Source organism: Bos indicus x Bos taurus, chromosome 9 (genome assembly GCF_003369695.1).
Source record: "Bos indicus x Bos taurus breed Angus x Brahman F1 hybrid chromosome 9, Bos_hybrid_MaternalHap_v2.0, whole genome shotgun sequence".
Taxonomy (NCBI): domain Eukaryota; kingdom Metazoa; phylum Chordata; class Mammalia; order Artiodactyla; family Bovidae; genus Bos; species Bos indicus x Bos taurus.
In genome coordinates, this window is record NC_040084.1 from 81257939 (window position 1) to 81284027 (window position 26089).

General features: G+C 40.1%; 1 protein-coding gene across 5 annotated transcripts in view; it reads left to right on the forward strand.

Moving 5' to 3' along the window:
• The window catches only part of PHACTR2 (phosphatase and actin regulator 2), a 222614-nt gene that overhangs the window by 178523 nt on the left and 18002 nt on the right, over nt 1–26089 (forward strand). For all 5 annotated transcript variants that reach the window (XM_027551746.1, XM_027551745.1, XM_027551748.1 and 2 more), the window contains 5 exons: nt 496–683; nt 2302–2458; nt 7574–7629; nt 12687–12748; nt 15994–16131. In XM_027551746.1, the coding sequence (XP_027407547.1) occupies nt 496–683; nt 2302–2458; nt 7574–7629; nt 12687–12748; nt 15994–16131 (601 nt within the window). The remainder of the gene's footprint in view (nt 1–495; nt 684–2301; nt 2459–7573; nt 7630–12686; nt 12749–15993; nt 16132–26089) is intronic.

The following is a 26089-nucleotide window of genomic DNA, read 5'->3' on the forward strand; positions in this document are numbered from 1 at the left end:
CCAGTGGTGGGGGGCTTCAGGTCACCATGGGAGCAGGGAGAGGGATGTAAGGAACTAGTTTGATGGGCAGTGAAATATTCCTCGGGGAGTTGAGTCTTTAACCTAGACTGGGAAGGATAAGTCGGAGTTACAGACTCAAGAAAAAGTACAAAGTCAAATATCTAAGCGCTTCTGGCTAATTGTTCTTTCCACTGAACCTCCCTAAGGCTAGGGAAAAATACATTTTCAAAATACAGTTTTACAGTATTCACATACTAAATGTATTGGCCACTATCTGGTCAATCCTTTTCATTTGTCAGATGAGACTAAAACCTTGAGAATTAAGGAATGCAGTACTGTTGCCCTGTTTCAGCGACTTTAGCTGGCTGGTATCTGCTTTCTCCTTTCACACCCAAAGGATGCTTATGAAACTAGAGCTCTGTCTCCTGTGTTGGCATCATCCTCGAGGGTTGCTCTGAGCTTCACACCACCCCCATGTGTCTGTGCCTTTCATAGCTTCACCACCAAAGATGAGCTGGGGAAGGCAGCGCCTCGGCTCCTGACTCCTGGGCTGATGGGAGAATCTTCAGAGGACGAAGGCCAAAGGGAATACCAGGCCAATGACTCCGACTCTGACGGACCCATCTTGTACACCGATGACGATGACGACGAAGAAGATGAGGACGAGGATGGCAGTGGAGAAAGTAAGACTTTTCAAGAGGGAGGAAGGGAGGGAAGTCCACGGTGGCCAGAAGCAGGTGCATTCTGAAAAAACAAAAGCATCATCAGGAACCAGACACCTGATACTTTCTTTCCCCTCATCTGCCCTTCCCAGATTAGAAATGTGTATCTTCTGAAGTTTAGGTGTAGACGACAGACCTTTCTGAAAGATGATTCCACAGGGCAGAGGGGTGAGGGAAACAGTCTATGAGGCCAGTATGCCTATTTGAACTTGTCTAAAAAGACGACAGAGGCCTTTCTCAGGTTGGTCAGAGATGACCCTTCTACCCTGGGACCTTTCTTGAATAACAAGCATCAACGGGGATTCTCTGGATTACTCATGGGAGGTGTTTTAGAATTTCACTCACTTTTATACTGTGGTTTAAAATGAGGAGTGAGTCAAGAATGACTAATACCTTTTAAGAACTAAAAGCAGTCACTCAGTCATAATAATAAAATGGTATGCTTTCTAAGAAGGAATGATAGTAAAGTGGATGAGGCCAACTGTGTACATATAACTTAGGCAACTGGAAGGATGCTGTTCTTTAAAAAAGAACTTTTTTAAAAGGATGACTTTTAAAAAAGTCATCTGGATGACTTGGGAGGGATTCACTATGGAATTTACAGTTTATGAAAAGTTTTTAATATATTCATGATTAAATAGCAGTTTGTCAAACTCCTTCTAGTTTGTACTGAACAATAAAAAAGATCATTATTGAACAACAATAAAATCAAGCAACAGCAAAAATCATTGTCATCCTTTGGTGTTTACTATCCTCTGAGGTATCAGGGATTCTTGGGTAATTTAGGATTAAAACACTGGTATGGAAGATAGGGCCCTCCCAGGTGGCGCTAGTGGTAGAGAACCCGCCTGCCAATGAAGGAGACACAAGAGACACAGGTTCAGTCCCTGAGTCGGGAAGATCCCCTGGAGGAGGAAATGGCAACCCACTCCAGTGTTCTTGCCTGGGGAATCCCGTGGACAGAGGAGCCTGGCGGGCTACAGTCCATGGGTTCACAAAGAGTCGGGGACAACTGAAGTGACTTAGCACACATACGTGCATCGAAGATAGACTTCTTTTGGTGTGGTTTTCTGAGCGAAGGGAGGAAAAGAGAAGACAGAGATTTACTATACAAAATAAGCAAGGAGGCTAGGTTTTTAAGACTTGAAAAAGAAAAGAAATGTATTATGCATTCAGTGATTTCCATGATATGCCGTCTCAGCAGAATAAACTTCAGATACCACTGTCCGGTTCTATGGACAGAGGAGCCTGGTAGGCTGCAATCCATGGGATCCAAAGAGTCAGACACGACTGAGCAACTTCACTCATCATCACTGTCCAAATGATGAGGTGATAGTTGCAGGTTTTTTCAGAGTTTCCCAACATTTTTCAGAACATTAAAAAACAAACAGTTTTTAGTTTTTCAACATGAATTGCATCTAACGCGAAACTTTTTTTTACTTTAGGTTAATTGAAATTCTGCTCTTGCATGTGGATAAAGAATTTGGTCTGGCTCTGTTTAAAAAGCCTCTGCCATGTGTAACCTGAGGGCCACTTGTTAAAAGCCTTTCTCTGCGCTTCTGCCTTTTCCAATCCTCAGGTGCTTTGGCAAGCAAGATACGACGAAGGGACACTCTTGCTATCAAACTTGGCAACAGACCGTCTAAGAAGGAATTAGAGGACAAAAACATCTTGCAGTGCACATCTGAAGAAGAGAGGCAGGAAATCCGACAGCAGATTGGAACCAAGCTCGTCAGGTAATTGCTGACGTTTGGGAAGAGCTCTGATGAGTTCTTACTTTCCCCTCTCCTGCAATTCCCTGCCTGACTGAGATCACTGTGAATTCCTCGTAGAAAGGCATACTCGGCCTCTCTGATCTTTTAAAGTTGGTCTTTGATGGTAAATCACTCAATGAGCCTGCCTTTAAAAAAGAAATAATAATAATACTGTTTTTTATTTTTTAATTTTTTTGGCCATGCCCTGTAACATATGGGATCTTAGTTCCCCAAGAAAGTGAAGTCTCTCAGTCATGTCCGACTCTTTGCAACCCCATGGGCTGTAGCCTACCAGGCTCCTCCGTCCATGGGATTCTCCAGGGAAGAGTACTGGAGTGGGTTGCCGTTTCCTTCTCCAGGGGATCTTCCCGACCGGGGATCGAACCCGGGTCTCCCACATTCCAGGCAGATACTTTAACCGCTGAGCCACCAGAGAAGCAACCAGTGATCAAACCCATGCCCCTGCAGTGGAAGCTTGGGGTCTTAACCAATGAACCACCGAGGAAGTCCAAGGCACGTACTTATTGGTCTAGCTAGCCAGTTGGCTTTGAGGTTGCCAAAGCCTGATCCAAGTAGGGACAGGCTCTTTCTATAAAGGACCAGTTAGTAAATATTTTAGGCTTTGTTGGCCAGAGAGTCCCTGTTGCAGCTGCTGGACTGTGCTGTTGTAGCACGGAGCAGCCATAAACAACACAGAAATGGATGAGTGTGCCTACGTTCCAAGAAAACGTTCTTCACCAAAACAGGCAACAGGCCACATTTGACCTCACACCCATAGTTTGCCCATCTCCTGGTCTGATTCGTGGACTCCCTAACATTGCTGTGATTGCCGCAAGGTTCTGCCCTGGGGGCTGTGAGATGATAGAAATATTAGTTAGTATCAGTGGCCAATTACATCTAAGTCAGGGAACCATAGCCCCTAAATGAAAACTTCCCACTTTTTACTCCAAATAAATGGTCTCTGCCTGCACTTCCTGCTTTTAGCCATTGTAGGATGTCTACTTTGCCACTTGTGTCTTCGGGAGCCCATGTAATTGGCAGGTTTTTTTTTTTTAATTATTATTTTTATTGGAGTTATTTATTTTATAATTGCTTTGCAATGTTGTGTTAGTTTCTGCTGTACAACAAAGTGAATCAGCCACGTGAATACATATATCCCCACCCTCTTGGACCTCCTTTCCACCCCATTTCCCCCATCCGACCCCTCTAGGTCATCACAGCACCAAGCTGAGCTCCCTGTGCTGAACAGCAGCTTCCTACTAGCTATTTTACACATATTAGTGTATATATCCTAATCTCCCAGTTCGCCCCACCCTCCCCTTCTCCTCCTGTGCCCACGTGTCTGTTCTCTATGTCTGCATATCTATTCCTGCCCTGGAAATAGGTTCATCCGTACTGTTTTTCCAGATGCCACGTATATGCGTAACTGGCAGTTTTAACAGCAGTGAGTGCTGAAGCTCTCCTTTTTATTATTAATATAAGCTTATTTGAGTATTATTTTGCTACCTGCCCTCACGCTGCATAAAAAAACAGGTTGCATCAATTAGGGAGAAGGGAACAGTCTGAACCACCAGAACAAGATTTGGAGGTGGGAGAGAAGTCCCCACCTTGCTTGAGCGTGGGAGATTTCTATGACTGTGATGTACCTGCAGGGTTGGCCATGAGGGTTCCAGAAGCCGTTATCTGTTTTACAGACTGGGGCCAAGCCCAGCGCTTATGCTGGTAAAATCAATGGTACACTGAAGCCGAGGATCCTAGCGAGCACTTAATACCATTAAGTATTTTTCATTAAGTTAAATTATTATGTATCCCTTAAATTGGTAAAACACTTTAAAACATTAAACCCAATGTCAGCAACTTTATGAAAAAATAGACTTGTCTACATTGCTCTAGTTCAGTGATTCTGAAGAGCGACTTAATATGAGAAAATAATTCTAAAGCAGTATTTCTTTACATGATAATACTATCTGGAAGGTTTTATACAAGAAGGAAATAATCCAACCAAGGGGAGAAAAAAAAACAACGCTGTATTTTACGAAGATATTTATTTCAAGGGTGTTTATAGCAGTGACAAATTAAAACAGACCCCACACACTCCAAGGCAGGGACTGATGACGAACACTGTGAGAAGTTGACACCATGAAACAGCCATGTTGCTGTTGTTCGGTTGCCCAGTGGTGTCCAGCCCTTTTCGACCGCATGGACTGCAGCTCACAGCCCTCCCTGTCCCCATCATCTCCCGAAGTTTGCCCAATTGCATCGGTGATGCCATCCAGCCATCTCGTACTCTGACACCCTCTTTTCCTTCCACCCTCAATCTTTTCCAGCATCACGGACTTTTCCAGTGAGTTGACTGTTCGCATCAAATGACCAAAATACTGGAGCTTCAGCTTCAGCATCAGTCCTTCCAAAGCGTATTCAGGGTTGATTTCCCTTAAGATTGACTGGTTTGATTTCCTTGCTGTCTGAGGGACTTTCAGGATCTTCTCCAGCACCACAGTTCTAAGGCATCAATTTTTTGGCATTCTGCCTTCTTTAGGGTCTAACTCTCATAACCATACATGACTGGGAAGACTGCAGCCTTCACTATACGGACCTTTGCTGGCAGAGTAACATCTCTGCTTTTCAACGCACTAAGTTTTTCATAGCTTTCCTGCCAAGAAGCAATCGTCTTCTGATTTCATGGCTGCTGTCACTGTATGCAGTGATTATTATCTTTGTGATGATAAGCTCTTTAATGTTTAATTTAATAGATGTATAATTTATGTGGGGTTTCTCTGATAGCTCAGTTAGTAATGAATCTGCCTGCAATGCAGGAGACCCTGGTTCAATTCCTGGGTCAGGAAGATCCCCTGGAGAAGGGATAGGCCATCCACTCCAGTGTTCAGTGTTCTTGGCCTTCCCTTGCAGCTCAGCTGGTAAAGACTCTGTCTGCAATGTGGGAGACCTGGGTTCGATCCGTGGGTTGGGAAGATCCCCTGGGGAAGGGAAAGGCTACCCATTCCAATATTCTGGCCTTGAGAATTCCATGGACTATTGCAAACAGTCAGACACGACTGAGTGACTTTCACTTTTTGGGGGGCTTCACTAGTAGCTCAATTGGTAAAGAATCTGCCTGCAATTCAGGGGACCTGGGTTCGATCCATGGGTTGGGAAGATCCTCTGGAGAAGGAAATGTCAACCCACTCCAATACTCTTGCCTGGAGAATTCCATGGACAGAGGAGCCTGGTAGGCTACGGTCCATGGGATCACAAAGAGTCAGACACGACTGTGTGACTAGCTTTCACTTTTTCACTTTCATAATTTATTTAGAACCATTGTAGAGGGATAAAGAACCAGGAGCCTTTAATAATTTATGAGATTTCAGCGGGTGAAGAGGGAGAGAAGGGCATTCCAGATAAAGAAAGTCCATAAGCAAAAGAAGAACAGTGTCTTATGGGGGACCATATAGTACAGATATGTAACATAGGATACATGAATGGCACAAAATTTGGCTGGCAAAGATTTTCACTGGGGCTTTCTGTGGGCTCACATATTAAATGAATTTCAGGATGGCTCTAATGAAGATTAAATTTTAAACTTTTTAATGAGCTATTCAAAATAGCATTGATTTTAATTCTTCATATCATTTCTATACAGCCATAAACAGAGTTGACAGTATCTTGTATTAAGATTGCCTTTAATGTATATTAATTTAATTTGCACAAATTCAGTCTACATCCAGAGGAAGTTTTTGTCAGTGATTAACAATAAATTAATAATGTAAGTAAGACCGAGACCAAGGGTTATTAGGATATTGAGCTCTTATGTATAAATGGTTAGGTACTAATCCCAACTGAGCCTCACTTTTCTCGAAGGTAGATGGAAAGGGCTTATGTAGCCCGAGATAACTTTATATGCATTGTAAAATTATTTGAGATCCCAAAGCAGTGTTTTCCTGAAAACACTGTACAATATAAATTGATCATCTCATGAGTTGGTATGAACCCTTGAGCAGCAGCCTTTTCTTAGATTCTGATGATCTGTGTGTTAATTAGGGTACAGGCTAAGCTGATCTGAAAGAAACTGTTAGTTGCTCATTCATGTCTGACTCTGCAACTCTATGGACTGTAGCCTGCCAGCCTCCTCTGTCCATGGGATTTCCCTGGCAAAAACATTGGAGTGGGTAGCCATTTCCTTCTCCAGGGCATCTTCATGACCAGGGATTGAACCTGAGTCTCTTGCACTGTAGGCAGATTCTTTACCATCTGAACCACCAAGGAAGCCCCTTAACAAAGACCAAAAAGTGCTGTGGTCCAAGCAAGGCACTTTGAGGTGTTTGTTTCTTTTTCACATCGCAGTGTAGAGGGAGGTGGGCTGTCCAGTGTGGGTGGGGTACGCAGCTTCTGGCAGTCAGACAGGTTCCCAGGTTCCTTCCATCTTGTTGCTCTTCCGTCTCCATGATAGCCTCATCTGTATAATCCGAGCTGGCCCACATGACCATGTTCAAGTTCTGGCCTGTGGAAGAAGGAAAGAGAGAAAAGGGAATACACTTTCAGTCATTTTAAGGGTAAAAAGCAGACGTTACAAACACTACTTCTGCTCACATCCCAGATCACAAGAACTCAGTCACGTGACTGTACCTTGCCACTGGGCAGAAATTTATAGTTGTGTGTTTAGCTAAAACTCTGGGAGTTCTGCTTCTACACAAAAGAAGGGAGGATGTGTAGTTAGCAGTCTTAGCCACAATCTCCAGTCTCCAAACTAATGAAAAGGAGGCTTTTATTTTGTAGGCTTAAAAGTGGATTTTTGTGAAACGTTTCTGGTGATCCAGTGGTAAAAAATCTGCCTTGCAGTGAAGGGACTTGGGTTCAATCCTTGGTCAGGGAACTAAGATCCCACATGCTGTGGAGCAGCTAAGCCTTCACACCACAGCAAAAAAAATCCCCCACGACTAAATTAACATCCCATGTGCCACAACTAAGAGCTGCCACAATCAATCAAATAAATAAATAATTTTAAAATGGATTTTTGTTTCTCAAAACGTGAAAAAATGCAGCTTTGCTTGTTGCTTTATTTTGCATCTAACCTGCCATGTATCTGTTTTGTCATCATAGGAGACTTAGCCAGAGGCCCACCACTGAAGAATTAGAACAGAGAAATATCCTGAAGCGTGAGTATCATGTTCTACACAGTGAATTCCTTGTGTAACCATGAACAAGCTCCCTCTAGAGACGATCCATTTATCAACAGGGAACCTTAATATATGTATTCACAAATGATTGAAATGACCCATTTAGATCACATTTTAATACAATTATTTATTTGTCATGTTAAAAATAATTTCTTGAAGTATGAATTTAATTTTATGGCTTGAAGCCTGATATCCCCCACAGCAATTGTGGTTGTGACATTTGTTTTTAAAAAGCATGAAATATATTCCATGTATTCTTTCACCCAGATACTAAATAGAAGAAAATGCTTCAATGTGCTTGCAACTAAATGTCAAAGAAAAGGCCTAAGAATCCACAAGGAAATAAATCAAGCATTCCTATATTATTATTAATAATACAGTTTATTGCCAGGTTTAACAAAGGACTCCATTTAAAACAGAATTTTGGGAAAAGGAATTTTTCAATCCATTTCATTTTCCTTTGTTATGATAACACTTATTTCCCTCCTGGGTTATTTATAATTTCTCAGCTCCTAAGGAGTTCTTCATTCATTTTCCTACGTCATCGTCCCATTCTCTTTCCCCCTTTATTTTCTTTGACTTCACTTTTTACTCATCACTCTGGTCGTATTTACGTTACTGGAGTTCATATGTTGAAGCTATAAAATGAATAGAAGCAGCTTGTCCTGCTGTAGTGGATCGATGTGGTTACTAACCACAGTGAGTTAAGTAATGGATATTTTAAAATTGAGCCTAGCTGTAGTTTTATATATTATTAGCCCAGTTTCAAAAGAGCTTTTTATTGTATGAAATATCAAAGAGTAGGGCTGGGCAGAACTCCAGAGAGTACTGTAATAGTAATGAGTCGCCAGTGTGTGGGAAATCTTTTTCAACCAGGCTTTTAGAGTCAAGTTGGCCTGTCTGGATGATCCCCATTCTCCAAGTGAGTTGTTTTCTTTCCCAAAGGAAAAGAAAGATTTTTTTAACAGCATATGTATTCTACAGTTGCTTTTGCTAAGAAAACCCAACTATGAATACGGTCTATGAGTTTCTTTCCTTGGGAGGGTTTCTTTCTGGCTGTGAGCATAACTGAAATGGAACCCAAGAACTTAAATGACCATCAGTGTGTAGAGGAGCCAGTTTGGAGATGGAAAAAGTCACGGCTAGATAAGAAAAAAAAATGTGTTTAGCTTTCTGAGGAAGAAGAACGAAAGCAACGTCTAATTTTGACAACAAACCTAAACCAAAAAGACTCATGGCTTTTGATAATAGGTTCCTGGGAAATACTGATTGAATTAAATTGTAGATAAGCTCAAATGTAGTCCATAAGCTCCTGAAATCCAGAGTGTGTCTTATTGGCTGCCTGATGCAATACCTAGAGAAAAAAAAAGAGTGAATTCTGGGTAATTCTTTCCTGCTTCTGGGAGACAGACCGTGCCAAACCACATTGGTGTTTGGTTATTTGAGGAACTGTTTCATAGATCTAGAAATTTATCACACATTGATCTTAAGTGCTGTCTTGGCATTTATACTCCATTTTCCTGGAGGTTCAGGAAAGAGTGAAACGCCAAAGTCAACTTCAGATTTGACTCCAGCCCTTTTTTTTTTAACTTCCTTCTTAGTTTGTCTGTGCATGCTTATTCTGGAAACAAAAGACACGTTTCCAGTCTATAGAGGATGATAAATGGCTTATGATCTCCTGACACAATATTGTGTGGCCAAGGGAAGCAGAAAAGAGAACTGGTGGAGGTCGCCCAGAACATTCTTCTGAGCAGTCCCAGGGAAACGGATGGCTTCATTTTCCCATTCTCTTTCCTCCTCTACTTTCCTTGACTTTACTTTTTACTCATCACTTGGGTCATATTTATGTTCTTCCATGCAGATTACTCTTGTTTGTTTCATCTCCAGCTTTTTGTTCAAAAGAAATATGACTGTCAGTTTGAAGAAGTGTGTGTGTGTGTGGTGTGGTTTTTAAGGATACATACTTAACTGGGTCATCCTTTCTTGACACATTAGGAAACTAATTCACAGCATAAAACATTCAACAGTTCTCAAATCCAGGCCCGTCACTAGTTCCATAAACATGAATCAAATGGCACACAACGCTCATGGCTTTAATCAGAGACCACAGGACAAATTTTATTTCTTAGTATCATTCCCAGTATCACACCTAACTTGATCTCTTTCTTATTTTAGTGCATCTAGGGTTTTTTTTGAATATATATATATATATATATATATATATATATTTAAGTTAGATTTTAGTACTAGTTTCTTAATATTGTTAAAATAGAAAGCCACTTTTGGTGCTTGAAAGGTCAGCTTTTGCTTCTCAGGAAAAGAGATGTTCATGGGACACCTTTGACAGGGTAGGGATAAAATATTCAGATCTTCTTATACTATTTAGTTATGACTATAATTCCAGCTCAATCTTCCATAGAAAAAACATGTGTTAAGTCATTGAGTTCTACATGTGTTTTTCCCTGGCATTTTGTTACGAAATTTTTTAAGCATACAGAAAACTAGAAACAATTTTACAGTAATATCCATGTATCTACTATCTGTATTCTACCATTAACATCTTACTTTGTCACACATCTGTCCATCTATGGAGTCATTTTGTTTTTGGGTGCATTTCAAAGTAGGTTTATTACTGCATTCTTGTTTGTTAACAAAATCCATATAGAAACATGCAAAACAGCACAAAGTGAAAACAATCTCACAAAAAAATGTTTAGCTTTTTGAACCCATCTTGTCTGAGTTGGTGAAGAGTATCATCACACTCCAGTTGCTGGCACTTGGCTGCTTTTCTGTTTCTCCTTTTAGCTCATCCATATGAGGTTCAGGGCAGCACTTGGAGGGCAGATTTCCTGCAGTGCACACTGCTGTTCAACTCTGTGCATTGTTTGTGTGTTTATGGCAAGTGCTTTCTGTGGCTGTTCTGATATCTGCCCCTTTCTACTCTGATGAGCTACTGAGGGCAAGATTTGTCAGTGAGCCAGCAGCTTCCTTCATGAGCATTCTTCCAGTCTGTTTAAAGTGCCATGTTTACATCCTACTTTATAATTAACCCCCTAATAATTTTTTTTTTAAGTTCTAGAAACTTGGTGAATTTTTTCAAACTAAGTTTAAGGTTTAATTTTGACTCTTAGTAAAAGATTTAACAGTGACTATTTAACACATTCAGAGGAAGAATCACATTAGCCTTCTTCCACATCTCACCCTCTTCCTCTAATTTCCTTAGAAACATAATTTCAAAAATGGGAAATGTAAGGAAGTCAGTTCCTGATGTTAGAGAGGAATTCCCAATTGGTATATAAACTCCTGTGTATTTAACTAACTACAGTTGGCCCTTCTTTTTTAAAAACGTCACTGGCTGACACCTAGATGTGCAGTGTGCTTCATAGAGCAAAATTAGGTAATAGTCTCTTCAAGGAAATGAAATTTTATATATTTCATGAAAATTAGGGCATTTGTTAGCTTTGAGTCATATTAGATAACGAGTATTTTGTCTTTGAAAATTACTTTTGAAAATTGTAGCATAATCGTTGTATAGGAAGAATGACTAAAAAGGTTTTAATGATTATAATTTTTTTCTTAAAATCATCAAATGCCTAACCTTGTAAAGCCCTTGTTTGGATCACATGAACCACAAGTTTGGTGTTTGTCTGTTACAAGTAATTTACAACCCACATGCCTTATCCAACTCATAAAGTATTTGACCCTAAGGATGTATTTTAAGGATATCAAAGGATATATATTTTGTGAAGCAATTAGAAAAACCTACAGTATTTTCAGAAGAAATCTGAATTATAATCAAATTTTATTTGGCTCTCTCAGACACTTAATGAAAACATACTAACTCGTCATTTCTTGTCTTACAAGGTGATTTCAGTTTATGTCCACTCTCTGTTTAAATAACCAGACAGATCGTCCTCTTTCTTATTAATTAAAACTAGTATTTCAGAAGAATGTCAAAACTTTTCCCTGTCCAGATAAGTAAAATTAATAGAGAATTTAGCATGCTCAGCAAGCAAATACAAATGTTGCAATATTGAATACTGATATCATATTCACAGTAAAAACAGTCTTAACAGTAAGAAGTCTATTTGAATTTTAAAAATTGTGGAGGAGACTTTTTCAGCTCTTTGGTTGAGCCTTTATACTAAGTGTGACTTTCCTTCAGTAGAATTCATTATGGCATTTTCTAAAAGATAATCTTTCGTAAGCATTGGTATCCGAGAATCTGTGCTCACTTACCAAACAAATAATGAGCTACAGGAAGCAGCCAAGAGAAGGTCATCAAGTAGCTAGCATTAAACCCTGAGCAGTGTTTATTTCTTTTAAAGTTCTGGACATTTTTTTCTTAATCCCATCTGTTGGACAGCATTCATTTGAGTTGGCCATTAAATTGTACTACTTGGTGAAGCACTGGATAAAGAGAAGACTTTGGAAAGTTAGAGTCACAAGAAAATAAATCATCCACATCAACCAAACACCATAACCCCATTCAGAACATTCTGGTTTGAAAGCAAAATCCAGAGAAATTATTATATTCTGCTTCTATGGAAATCAAAGCAAAAAAATCAAGTATTTTGCTTGGATTTGAATGGAAATCAGCAACTCAGACATGCATCAGATGGTTTTAATTTGTTCTTTTGATGTGATTCAGATTTTCACATGAAGGCCAGATCCAGTAATACATTTTTATCTGAATTCAGATAGATTGTTCTTATAAGCCTATGAGATGATCAGCAGTGAGAGACTTTCACCAGAGTATGAGCATTCTTGGGGTTTTTTTCAGAAGAAAACAAGAAATGAGGCAAAAAGGTTTACTGTTAGTAAATAAACCAGTGCTATAAGGAAAAAATAATATATCTATAAATTAATGATCAATCTTTCTGCAGAATCTTGAACAGCTTTTTAAAGATGTTGGTGGAGTGTTTGATCAATGTGAAGTCAAATAACTGGCCTGATCTACTTTCTGATTATATAATCTTTTATAATAACTAAATCTTCATGCGTTTCCTCCTCTCCCCCACCCAATTAATAAACAGAAAAAAATGAAGAAGAAGAGCAAGAAGCAAAAATGGAACTTAAACGCAGACTCAGCAGAAAGGTAATGAAACTATGACTGTTAATGAGCATGTGTATTTTGAGATATACTTCATTTTTAAAATGTAGATCAGTGTTCTACATGTAAATCTGATATTTAGGAATGATCCTATTAACCTACTAACCATAAACATTCCTATTAACCTGCTAACTAGTCACTAACATTAAAATAAATATAATGCTTATAATGTGAATTATGTTTATATTAATAATTGCATAATGTGCTAATTTTGAAAAGTTGACAATCAAAAGTTCTAAATTACATTTGCCAATTATGAAAATAGCATAATCTGTGTGAAAAAATTTAAACACCACAAGAAACAGAAAAGACTGGAAAATCATGCAAATATCTCCCATTCATAAATAGCCATTATTAACATTTCAATCTATAGTTTTAAAAAATGCTCACACTTTCTACATGGTCTTTGAAATACTGAATAAATATTTGGTTATTATTGAAGATTCTGAGCTGAGTGAGTAATTTATAAAGTGAACTTAATCATCCAGCTTGCCTGCTGCACTGCTACCCAAGTTCACAAATGGTTTCGCTCCAAAACTCAGTCAGTTGTTACTACTGATTTATGAAAATAAAAATCTGATACTAGGACCATAGCTTTTTTCTTTAAGTATTAAAATAGTAATAGTCTTCAGAAAAATTAAGCACTATCAGAGTTTTCATTTATTATTAACACCTTGTTCAGACATTCTTTAGATAAACCTTTCACACCTGAATAAGGCAGGAAGAGTAAAATATGACATCTGCAGCAAAGTGTGTGACCTGACCCACATTTAATCTGGGCTGGCTGTGGAGTTCACAGCAAAAGCATTTGCAGGCATGTAGAAGAAGCACTCCATTCCCATTGGAAGGGTGGAGACTGTATTTCGAGAGGTTTTGGTTTTGATTTTTAGGGCAAAAGATCCTTAATTCATCTCTTTTTTTCCTCAAAGAGCCTAAACATCAAATAATAATCAAGCTGAGAAAGATGCTGTAAGCCATTCTAGAGATGGCTCTTCTAGCAATTCATAGCCATTAAGTTACCAGCTCACTTGGAGGGAGGGTATGGCAGCCCAGTCCAGTATTCTTGCCTGGAGAATTCCATGGACAGAGGAGCCTGGAGGGCTATAGTCCATAGGGTCACAAAGAGCCGGACGTGACTAAGGTGACTTAGCGTGCATGTTACCAACTACGGATAAGCAATAACTACCCCCATGCTCAGGCCACCCCTGTCATACATATGATCTTTTCTCAATCCGTTTGGGGGCTTCCAGGAGGGCTGCCCTACCTCCGATTGCCTGTACTGCACAGAGCTCCCTCCTACAGGTGTGAAAAATTCCATAGACATAATAGCCACCCTGGGACTGGCACAGCCCTGAAGGACAAGACTGGATGGAGAATTTCTAACCTGTGTGGCCATTGGTTACTTGCCTTTTGGGAAGTCGCCGGAGGCAAGGGTTTCTCTACTTCCTCAACTGTATCCACCCTGGAAAGGCAGTAAGAAGCTAACAATATATATATAGAACAGTAACTGAGACGATAACAAAACCCCTTAGATTGTTCCTTCCTTTGTCCATCACCTACCAGGGCTTTATGAATATAGAAGGAGCCAAGTTGCCATATCCCAGGTCAAATGGGTTCAGTGTGTAGACCCAGACTGTCTAAGAATCCCTGAATGCCTTGAATGTTAGAGCACTGACAGTTCAGCCTCTGGTTTTACTCAAGAGGAAGCTAAGGAAAGGGAATATTTTTGACTACAAAAGCATCCATTTTTTGGTGAGCATGCTTAATTTTTCCAAAAATTGAGCCCATGCAAATATGGAATGATTCCAAAGAGGTCCACTTAGATCATAGATAGTCTGGCTGTATATATATATATATATATATATATAGAGAGAGAGAGAGAGAGAGAGAGAGATATTATATACGTATATATATTATATACATATATACATTATACGGAGAAGGGAATGGCACCCCACTCCAGTACTCTTGCCTGGAAAATCCCATGGACGGAGGACCCTGGTGGGCCGCAGTCCATGGGGTTGCTAAGAGTCGGACACAACTGAGCGACTTCACTTTCACTTTTCACTCTCACGCATTGGAGAAGGAAATGGCAACCCACTCCAGTGTTCTTGCCTTGAGAATCCCAGGGACAGGGGAGACTGATGGGTTGCCGTCTTTGGGGTCGCACAGAGTTGGACATGACTGAAGTGACTTAGCAGCAGCAGCAGCAGCATACATTATACATTATATACATATATTATACATTATATACATACATACATATATATGTATGTATGTATATATATGGAGAGAGAGAGAGAAAGAGACTGAAAATGAACCTTTTCTGTAAAACAGAGGACTGAGTCTACCTAACTGACAATACTGTGACACCTCCCAACTGAGAAAGGTTGCAAAATCATGAATCTTTATATTGGAGAGTGGATGATACCTGTCAACCAGGGGCTAAGTTTCTTTAGTGTCTTAAGAACCGTTTCTGTCTTATTCTTGGACTTGAGAGGGGTCCAGGAGAGGAAAGCAAATGCACACAGGGTATGGTAGATTAAATATAACTGTAAATTTGAATTTCACAAAGACCACAGACAGAATCCACCTAACTGGAAGTGTCTTAAAGGTTGCAGCTGGTTTTAAGCAGTTGTGACCTCCGTAAAGTGCAGTTTTCCAGCAAGTCCCCCTTCCTCATTCCTGCACACAGTTTCTCAGTGCCAAGGGTCAATGTCAAATCTTGGCCTGGGTCCTTAGACTCTCACAAAAGACTATTGTAGGCTCACCCTTCACTGGACTATCTTTGTTATAACTTTGTACATCTGTGACTATGCAGGTATAATGTAGAAGGAACAGAGATTTTTATTCTCATTTCTACAGTTTGTAGGGCTTCTGTCTTGATAATTCAGTCTTTAAGCCAGCCATTCCATATCCGGATTACTATTGTGTCTGTACTGCTTCCTGTTCCCCATGTCAGAGATGCCAGGCAAGGTGGGGAAGATAGCATAATGCAGCCAGTTGCCAAAGATTGTGACCTATCTAACAAGGATGATTTTTATAGCCTCAAAATTAGGGCATACTGCTTTCTAGTTCTCATTAGAAACTCCCAAGATGCTGCTGCCTTTTTTTTTTTTTTTGATATCTGAAAGTGACCTTATAACTTTGAAGTTCTCTATAGAAAAACATGCCACCATGAGGCTGTAAATGGTTTATTGAACTATCCTTTTTTCTTTATCCTCCTGCAGCTCAGCCTGAGACCCACAGTGGCAGAGCTGCAGGCTCGAAGGATCCTGCGGTTTAACGAGTATGTGGAAGTCACTGATTCACCTGACTATGATCGCCGGGCAGACAAGCCCTGGGCCAGGTTAACACCTGCAGACAAGGCAAGACTTCAGTGGCATGAGCCATGCTTTTATTTATTTATGATTTTATTGCTTTTCTGAAATTGCCAGTACCTACTTACCTTCTACTTAGTCATCTTGGGAGATTAAGTATTACCAAATATCCTAATACTTTTCTGCCTTTGATTATTTAAGCCACTTAAGTGATATATTTAATATCGACGTAGTTCTTTCAACTGAGTTTCAGAAAAAAAAACTTGTTCTTAGTTTCCATGTAACCCATCTGCAAACAAATCTGAATTGGGGTGGAAGAGTGCTTTCCCAAAACCATTATTTACCCTTACTCTTAGAAAATATACAAGTTATTCTTGGAAAAGGTATTGAGGTGTATCGAGGCTGGCACACATTTTCTATAAATGGCCAGGAAGTCAATATTTCCGGCTTTGCAGGCCATCCAGTCTTTATTACAATGGCTCAACTCTGCCTTTGTAGCAGGGAAGCAGCCATAGACAATGTGTGAGTGAGTGGATCTATATGTGGTCCAATAAAACTTTATAAAAACAGATGATGAGGCAGAAGACTCGATGACATAAATCAAAGCAATATCTTCTATGACCCACCTCCTAGAGTAATGGAAATAAAAACAAAAATAAACAAGTGGGGCCTGATTAAAAGCTTTTGCACAGCAAAGAAAACTACAAACAAGGTGAAAAGACAACCCTCAGAATGGGAGAAAATAATAGCAAAGGAAATAACTGATAAAGAATTAATTTCCAAAATATACAAGCAGCTCATACAGCTCAATACCAGAGAAGCAAACAACACAATCAAAAAGTGGGAAAGGGGCCTGCAGAGACATTTCTCCAAAAAAAAAAAATACAGATGGCTAACAAGCACATGAGAAGATGCTCAACATCACTCATTATTAGAGAAATGCAAATCAAAACTACAATGAGATACCACTTCACACCAGTCAGAATGGCCATCATTAAAAAGTCTACAAACAATAAATGCTGGAGAGGGTGTGGAGAAAAGGGAACCCTCCTGCATTGCTGGTGGGAATGTAAACTGATATAGCCACTGTGGAAGACAGTATGGAGACTCCTTAAAAAGCTAGGAGTGAAACCACTATATGACCCAGCAATCCCACTCCTAGGCATATACCCTGAGGAAATCAAAACTGAAAAAGACACGTGTACTCCAGTGTTCATTGCAGCTCTATTTACAATAGCTAGAACATGGAAGCAACCTAGATGTCCATCAACAGATGAATGGATAAAGAATCTGTGGTACATATAGATATTGGAATACTACTTAGCCATAAAAAGGAACTCATTTGAATCTGTTCTAATGAGGTGGATGAAACTAGAGAGTATTATACAGAGTGAAGTAAGTCAGAAAGAGAAATATGAATATCGTATTCTGACACATATATATGGAATCTGAAGAGATGGCACTGATGAATTTATTTTCAGGGCAGCAGTGGAGAAACTGACATAGGGAACAGACCTATGGACACAGTGGGAGGAGAGGAGGGAGAAGGGGAGATTTACAGAGAGAGTAACATAGAAGTCTACAATACCATATATAAAATAGATAGCTAATGGGAATTTGCTGTATGATTCAAGGAACTCAAACAGGGGCTCTGTGACAGGCTGAAGGTTGGGAAGGGGAGGGAGATGGGCGGGAGGTCCAGGAGGAAGGGGACATAGGTATATCTATGGCTGATTCTCCTTGATGTATGAGAGAAAGCCACAAAACTCTGTAAAGCAATTATCCTTCAATTAAAAACTTAAAAAAAAACAGACAGTGGACCACATTTGGCCTGTGGGTCATGGTTTACCAACCCTTAATCTCTTTCATGCCTCACAGTTCAGAAAAACTGCAATATAGAGAGGGTTCCATCATGAAGAAAGACAATTTTATGAGTATTATGGTTACATAGTTAAAGAATTTTGCCAATCAGTTGTTTGTTTTTACATTTTTCATTTTAAAGTTTTCCTAATCTCCCAAATAAAGGTTTCTAATTTTTGTCTCTGAACAAAATTTGGTATCAAATAAACTCAGGTCATACCCAGTCTTAATATTAGAACTAGGCTTTTAGTTACACTCTATGCTGACACCATTTAATTGAATTCATTCTGTAAAGCACCTAGTATGAGTCAGGCTCATATTAGAGATATGGAGTCAGTAATTCTTAGCTCATAAGAAGTGAAAACTAGGAAGGAGTAAGGTTACAAAGGAAGAGTGTTCCAAATGAAAAGGGATTCCGGAGGCTGAGAATAGCACCCAAGAAAGCCAATCAGTCCCTCACTGAAAGGACTGATGCTGAAGCTGAAACTCCAGTACTTTGGCCACCTGATTCGAAGAACTGACTCATTGGGAAAGACTCTGATGCTGGGAAAGATTGATGGCAGGAGCAGAAGGGGATGACAGAGGATGAGACGGTTGGATGGCATCACCAACTCGATGGACATGAGTTTGAGCAAGCTCTGGGAGTTGGTGATGGACAGGGAGGCCTGGTGTGCTGCAGTCCATGAGGTCGCAAAGAGTTGGACACGAATGAGCGACTGAACTGAACTGAAGCCTGCATGAAGAGCCATTAAGAAACACTGAAATGAAATGTCTATGAGGTGGGGAAAGAGAAGAGTTAGCCCAGCAGCCTGGGGAGGGGAGTGTCGGCTCACAAGTGGTTGGTTACGTAGTGAGAGGAGGCATTTTAACAGACTGACAGGTGGAAGCCTGACTGTGGTGGGAACCCTGAGAATAAAACACGGTCCCAAGAGTCTTGCTGCGAAGAAGTATAAGCTAGTCACCTGAGGGAGAATGATTGGGAATGCTGCAAGCTTGAGTGAGTAGATTTGGAAAATAAGAATATCAAGAGAATGACTTTTTTTCTAATCTGTGGGAAATACTTGAGCAATCTTTTATGCCATGAGAAAGGAGCCAAAAGAAAGGGAAAGGTTGCCTCTGGGAGAAAAAGTCAGTGAGAGAGTGGTGCATAATCAATGGAGCAGCAAGTCACTGCTTATGCAGAAAAGGTGAGGAGAAAACCCTTGAGGGTGGGATGGTCAATGAGGCGGAGGAAGGTGCACTTTAAGAGGAGGCTTTCCCAGGAAGGGGAATCACGCGGATTGAGGGCAGCCATGAGGGCGTGAAGGAGACTGTGATACTCAGGTCCTGGGTCAGGCCCACCATCAATCACTACCATGTTTCCTGAAGGAACTGGTCAAGTTTATGGGTTTCCAAGAATTGCCTATAAACTACTTAATGTGGTCTCTTGCCCTTAAGCAAGAGAGACTCAGGTCATTGACTGTTACTCAGCTGACAGATTGGCTTCTGTGGAGGGTCTGAAGTGGTTTGTTTACATGTCTGGTGTCTTGGCGAAAAGTGAAAAGAAAGTGTTAGTAACTCAGTTGTGTCTGATTCTTTGGGACGCCATGAACTGTAGCCCCCCAAACTTCTCTGTCCATGGAATTCTCCAGGCAAGAATACTGGAGTGGTAGCCTTTCCCTTCTCCAGGGGATCTTCCTGACCCAGGGATCAAACCCAGGTCTCCTGCATTGCAGGCAGATTGTTTACCATCTGACGATGTCTCAGAGGCTAGGCTTAGCCCTGGGCTCAGCTGGGGCTGTCCACCAAGCCACCGACATGCGGCTTTTTCAGCATGGTGGCCTCAGAGTTGTTGTCAGATTTCTTACATGGTGGCTGGCTTGTCCCAGGGCACATGCCCAGAGAGAACCAGGTAAAAGCTGCATGGACTTTTCTGACCCAGCTTTAGAAGGCACCCAGCCTCGCTTTCCCAACATTCTGTTAGTTCTAAGCAAGTCATTAGGGCAGCTCAGATTCAAGGGGAGGGTAATTAGCTCTGCCTTTCAGTGGGGGGAATGGTGGCAAGGTCAGATTGCAGAAAAGCGTGTGAGCTGGAATTATTATTGCTGCCATCTTTAGAAAATGCAGTTTGCCATTTCCACCATTCCCAGTTGTTATGTTACTCAAATGTTGAACTTCAGAAAGGCAGGTAGAGGGCGGCCAGGTAAATGAGTAGAAATCACATGCAAGTGCACAGTGTACAAGCAGTGAGAATCTAAATGATTAACCACCCTCGTATGTAAACTGCATTTTCCCATATGCTTGAAATACTCCTTCCTAACTCTTGTCTGTTATTGGAAGGTAAAGTTTATCCACCTCGAGCTATAATAACAGAGAGGGTTTTTTAACAAAAATAGATTCTTGTGCTGAACTTGTAGGCTGCAGGGGAGATGTATTTGGTCAGGTTTTATCCCGCAGGCTTAATGTCTGTTCATGAGTAACTTGAAAGCACACGACATTCACATCTCCCTTGCTGATTGAACCCTGAGTGGCAGAGCTAAGCCAGGGGCCTCTCTACCCATACACGAGACTCATTTTCTCCCTTTGGCATTTTCTCTCCCCTTAACCCTGAGATTTCTGAAGGTCTCGATGACTGCATTTTTAGAACTGGATTTGTATTGTAGGTTTTTTTTCTTCCTTAAAGAAAAATAAGAACAATTTCTTTTTAGATAGAAAAAAGTGTTGTATACTTTTTAAAGATAGAAAGAAAAAAAGACAATTTAAAATAATTCTTTTGCTGTACACCTGAAACTAACACATTGTAAATCAACTGTACTTCAACAAAAAATTTTAAAAAGAAAATAAAAATGCTTTTAATGTATAGTACTTTGTATACACACAAGTGACTCATGTTCATTGGCAGAAATCAGAATATTCAAAAATACAAGGTGAGAAAATAACAATTACAGTGCACATCAATGCATAATATTTTTAAGAGTTTCTAAAAATATTGTTTTTAACCTAACACTGGAAAAAGATCATTTATTTTCTCTTGATGTTAAAAGATTTGTATAGTGAAATGTTACTTATTGCCCAGAGATACTAAAAGTATCAACAGTCTTAGGATATATTTTATTTTGGAATGAAAATATATGCTAATCATCATTATTATAAAAATCATTTCTGGATTTCTGTTGCTTTTTACCTTAAAACATTTCATAATATATAATAAGATTTATAATAATATAGTTTTAGTTAATTGATAATAAAAACTTGTATTTACCTTTCATATTAAAAAGTTTTGCTTTTGAACTATATATCCCATGTAAAGAAAAAAAAAAACTATTGAAAGTAAATATTTCTACCTCTGTTCTCAGAATAAACACTGAACTTCCTGCCAGGCTAAAGAAGCCATCCTTTCTCTCCCTTTTGTTAGTGCTATTTTCTTAGCCCCTCTAAGATACCACTTTGCATTTAAAATTTCTTTGAACTTCAAGTGTAAAGAAAAGGGATCAGTGTCAATTAGTCAATAACCAATCAATGCCCAGTCTATGAAAACACTGTGCCAGGTGCTCTGGGAAATGCCATAAATCTGGTGTGTGTTGGTCACTGTTTGCAACCCCATGGACTGTATAGCACATCAGGCTCCTCTGTCCATGGGATTCTACAGGCATGCATACTGGAGTGGGTAGCCATTCTCTTCTCCGGGGGATCTTCCCAGCCCAGGGATTGAATCTTGGTCTCCTGCATTGCTGGCAGATTCTTTACTATCTGAGCCACCAGAGAAACCCTTAAATCTGGTAGTCATGTTAAACTGCCCACAATGGGAAAGAGAAGTGGTGGGGGAAATGCCTTATTAATTGTAAACTCAATGGAGCTTAAGTCACCTTTAAGGTAATATTTTTTATTTTAGAATATCTGTGCTCAGGTAGGTTGTTTGGTCGCTTAGTTGTGTCTGACTTTTTGTGAGCCCCTCATGGGGCTGCAGCATGCGAGGCTTCCCTGCCCTTCATCATCTCCTGGAGTTTGCTCAAAACTCATGTCCATTGAGTCGGTGCTTGAGTAGAGCACTAGAAACAAATACACATATAGTAAGATACATGTGGCCTATGTAATCTACATGTGGCCTATATCAGTATCTGTGCTGAGGTAGACGAACCCTAAGGTGACAAGTAGAGCCAGAGAAGGCCGTCAACTTGGCTTGAAGACCAAGGCTCACACAGCAGTTGCCATCTCCCTGGGGTTGGCCATGGGTGGGGAAGGCAGGCTTTAGAGCTGTGTGCTTATGGATTTGATTCCTGCTTGGCCACTTGGTAGATGTTTGACCTTGGCCAAGTCATTTAACTTGGGTTTCCTCACTAGTAAAGTAGATCCAATTAGATCTATCTTGAGAATTAGGTAGGTTATTTGTGAAGTTTCAGCTCATCAATAAATGGTAACTCTTACCAGTATTACATTCATGGTCAGGCTTGATAATTTAAGCTTTGTTCCCCATTGGTGACATTTTCACTACTCATTGAAGCCTCAGTTTACAGTCTAGTCTAAATTTATCCAATGAAAGATAATCCAGAATTTTTCAGATGATACATGGGTTTGTCCAACAAGTTATCTAGTAGTCGTTTATTAAAAACCTCCTAATATATTAAGTATTATCTTAAATGCTGGGAACATAAGAATGAATAGAATATACCACCCTTCCAGGGATACAGTGTCTAAACAGGTCCTAGGAAAGACTGAGATTTTAATTCCATATGGAGATATTCTCTGGCTTGTTCGTGCTTACAACAGCTGAGTATACTTACCTACCCATGGCATTGATCTTGACAAGTAGTCAAGAAATCCTCTCCATGTTAAATATCAGATTTTTATCAAAGAAATAAACAAAAGACATGAAAATGATGGGAGTTCTAGTTCATCCTAGCTTCACAGATTATGTTATTTGAAGAAGCAGCAAGGTCTGTGTATTCAGCAAATCACCTGTTGCCTCTGGCCAGGCTGACCCTTGAGTGGACTGGGAGTGATAAATAGATGTTCTGTGACCAGTCATCACAAGTAACCAGTCATCAGTTTTAAACCTAGTTCCAGTCTTTTTTGTTTTTTTTTCTTTAACCTTTCTATAATTCTCATGGTACCAAAAATTACTACTTGGTGCCAGTACTGTCTTCTGTGGGCTTGATTTGTTTCAGTCTTAGAAATAGCTAGTTTTGGCTGAATGGCTTCCCGTGGTTGATAGAACTCAGCACCATTCAGGCTCCAATCCCACTAACTCTGCCTACCTCTTCCTGTCCCATTATCTTTCAAAAAAAATATCAGTCCCAGGACTTCCCTGGGGGTCCTGTGGTTGAGACTTCATGCTTTCAATGCAGGGGCCACGAGTTCGATCCCTGGTCAGGGAATTAAGATCCCACATGCTGCAGGGTGAGGCCAAAAACAAACAGACAAACACACACACACAAAAACAACTCAAAAAAATATCAGTCCCATTTACACTTATGTGAATAGTTATTAGACTTCAATTCTGGTCTCATTTGTATAGAAAAGAGTTAAGATTATTGTCCATGTATTTCCCTAACATAAAGGGCATTTAATTACTTTTTTTTCCTTTCAAAACTCTCTCAGGAAACTTTCTCTTTAAATTATAAGAGGAAGTAACCTGTGGAATAAAGCCATGGTCTTTCTTCAGTAGATTTTTTAAATGAGTATTGCATTCCTTTAACTGCCTAGAGTCACATCTTCTTGATGTATATTTTCAAACAACCAGCCCCTGTAATTTCCTATCATATTCATTGCCTATAATTGACTCGGCATTTCTAATCATAACCAGCGCACACAGCGTAGAGATCTCACACAATTATGTGGATGACATAGGCCCTGAAGTTCATTTTATTAGAAAGAGTGTGGGATTTGAAGTAAGAGGGCCTACCTGTCTCCATACAGAGTCGTCACAATATTAATGACTGTATCCCTGTGCTATACATGATATCCCTATGACTCATTTATTTTATAATGAAAGTTTGTACCTCTTAATCTCTCTCACCTATTTTACTCATCCTTCTTCCTACCCTCTTACCCCTGGCAGCCACCAGTTTGTTCTTTGTATCTATGCATCTGTTTCTGGTTTGTTATGTTTGTTCATTTGTTTTTTTAGATTCCACATATAAATAAAATCATACATCATACGGTATTTATTTTTCTCTGTCTGACTTAGTTCACTTAACATAGTACCCTCTAGGTCTATCCAGGTTGTTGCAAATGGCAAGATTTCATTATTTTTATGGCTGAGTAATACTCCATTGTGTGTGTGTGTGTGTGTATGTGTGTGCGTGTATATGTACATTCATTTTTATCCATTCATCTATCAGTGGACACTTGAGTAGATGAAGGAAAGCTTTTTGATAGATGTTAATTGGTGATGAGTATAGAGTCTTTGCTGTTTTAAATATGTTTCTTTTTTGGCTACGTTGGGTTTTTGTTGTTGCACTCAGCCTTTCTTTAGTTGCAGTGAGTGGGGTCTATTTTTCTTGCAGTGCACGAGCTTCTCATTGCGGTGGCTTCTCTTGTTTCAGAGCACAGGCTCCAAGCGTGGGCTTCACCGCTTGCGGCATGCAGGCTTAGTTGCCCCTCGACATTTGGGATCTTCCCAGACTAGGTATCAAACCAGTGTCCCCAGCATTGTGAGGTGGATTCTTAGCCACTGGACCATCAGGAAAGCCCCATTCTTCACTATTTTAGCTCCTGGTTCTGGGTATCAGTTTTTACAGTGAGTAAAGAAGAGTGTCCTTACTGCTGATCTCATTTGTAAAACAAGGTATGTACTCTTATCACAGGGGACTTGGGCCCTGAAATATTTCTCTACTGGATTCATCCTCTTTCAAAAGCCAGTGGCAAGAACCATTGCCACAGTTCCCAGCCTCAGGTTCCTCATAGAAACTACAGGGACTGAGGAATAGATTTGGAGAGAACTATAGGATTTAAACATAAGATTGAAAGCAGCATTGGGGAAAAGCTTATATATTGCAGAGTGATAGCTAGTGATGAGAGAAAGCCGGAGAGAAGCCTCAGGGATTTCTTCTGTTTTTTTCCTTTTCTAAAATACATCATTTTCCAACCACAAAGTGTGTATGCTGTGCTCAGTCACTCAGTCATGTCCAGCTCTTTTTGACCCTTTGGATTGTAGCCAGCCAGCCTCCGTGTAAGAGTACTGGAGTGGGTTGCAATTTCCTCCTCCAGGGGATCCTTCTGACCCAGGGATCAAACCTGCATGTCCTGTATCTCCTGCGTTGTAGGTGGATTCTTTACCTGATGAGTTATCGGGGAAGGCCCCCAATCACAAAGTAGATTTTCTTGTCACTGTGATTTGTAACTTCATTCTGTGTTTCAGCTGAGAAGTCCGTTTCTCAGAGGTTCTGAGGATGCTTTTATGAGTATTTTTTAATTTACAAAACTTCTTCATAAGGACTTCCCTGGTGGTTCAGTGGTAAAGAACCTGCCTACCAATGCAGGGGACTCAGGTTCGATCCCTGTCGTAGGAAGACTCCACATGGTTCAGAGCTGCAACTACTGGGCCTGTGCATTCTAGGGCCTGTGCTCCATAACAAGAGAAGCCACCACAATGAGAAGCCTGCATACCACAGCTAGAGAGTAGCCCCTGCTTGCCGCAGCTAGAGCAATCTGTCCACTCCCAGCAACAAAGATCTCAAGTAGAAAAAAAAAAAAAAAATACTTCTTCATAGAAAAACTAGAAAATAAAGATAAGCATAAAATTAAAACCAAAAAACCATCCACGATCTAGCCGGTATTGTTAATGGTAACCAGTGTTAACACGTGAATGAGTATTCAGCTTTTCAACCTGTAAGCATCTCTTCCAACCCCAGCATGCACATGGCTTGGATTATGTATTCAATAAATAATAATGGAAACAGCATTCTCCTCGGTATTTTCTTTGAGTGGCTTTAAGTGCTGTGCTGAAATGTTTAATTCTAATTGTCTAAACTTTCAATACCAAAGAATAAATAGCAATTGCCTTCTCTGTAGCTCTGTGGCAGCTTGTCAAAGCCATGTTGCTGTGGGTGGTATGAAATGCAGAACTTTCATAGGAAAATGATACTGTTTCTCAGAAAAACTCATGGCCTGTGCTATCCTTGTGGTCATCGAGGATGCGGTGGGTGTGTGACTCATAGATCAGGCC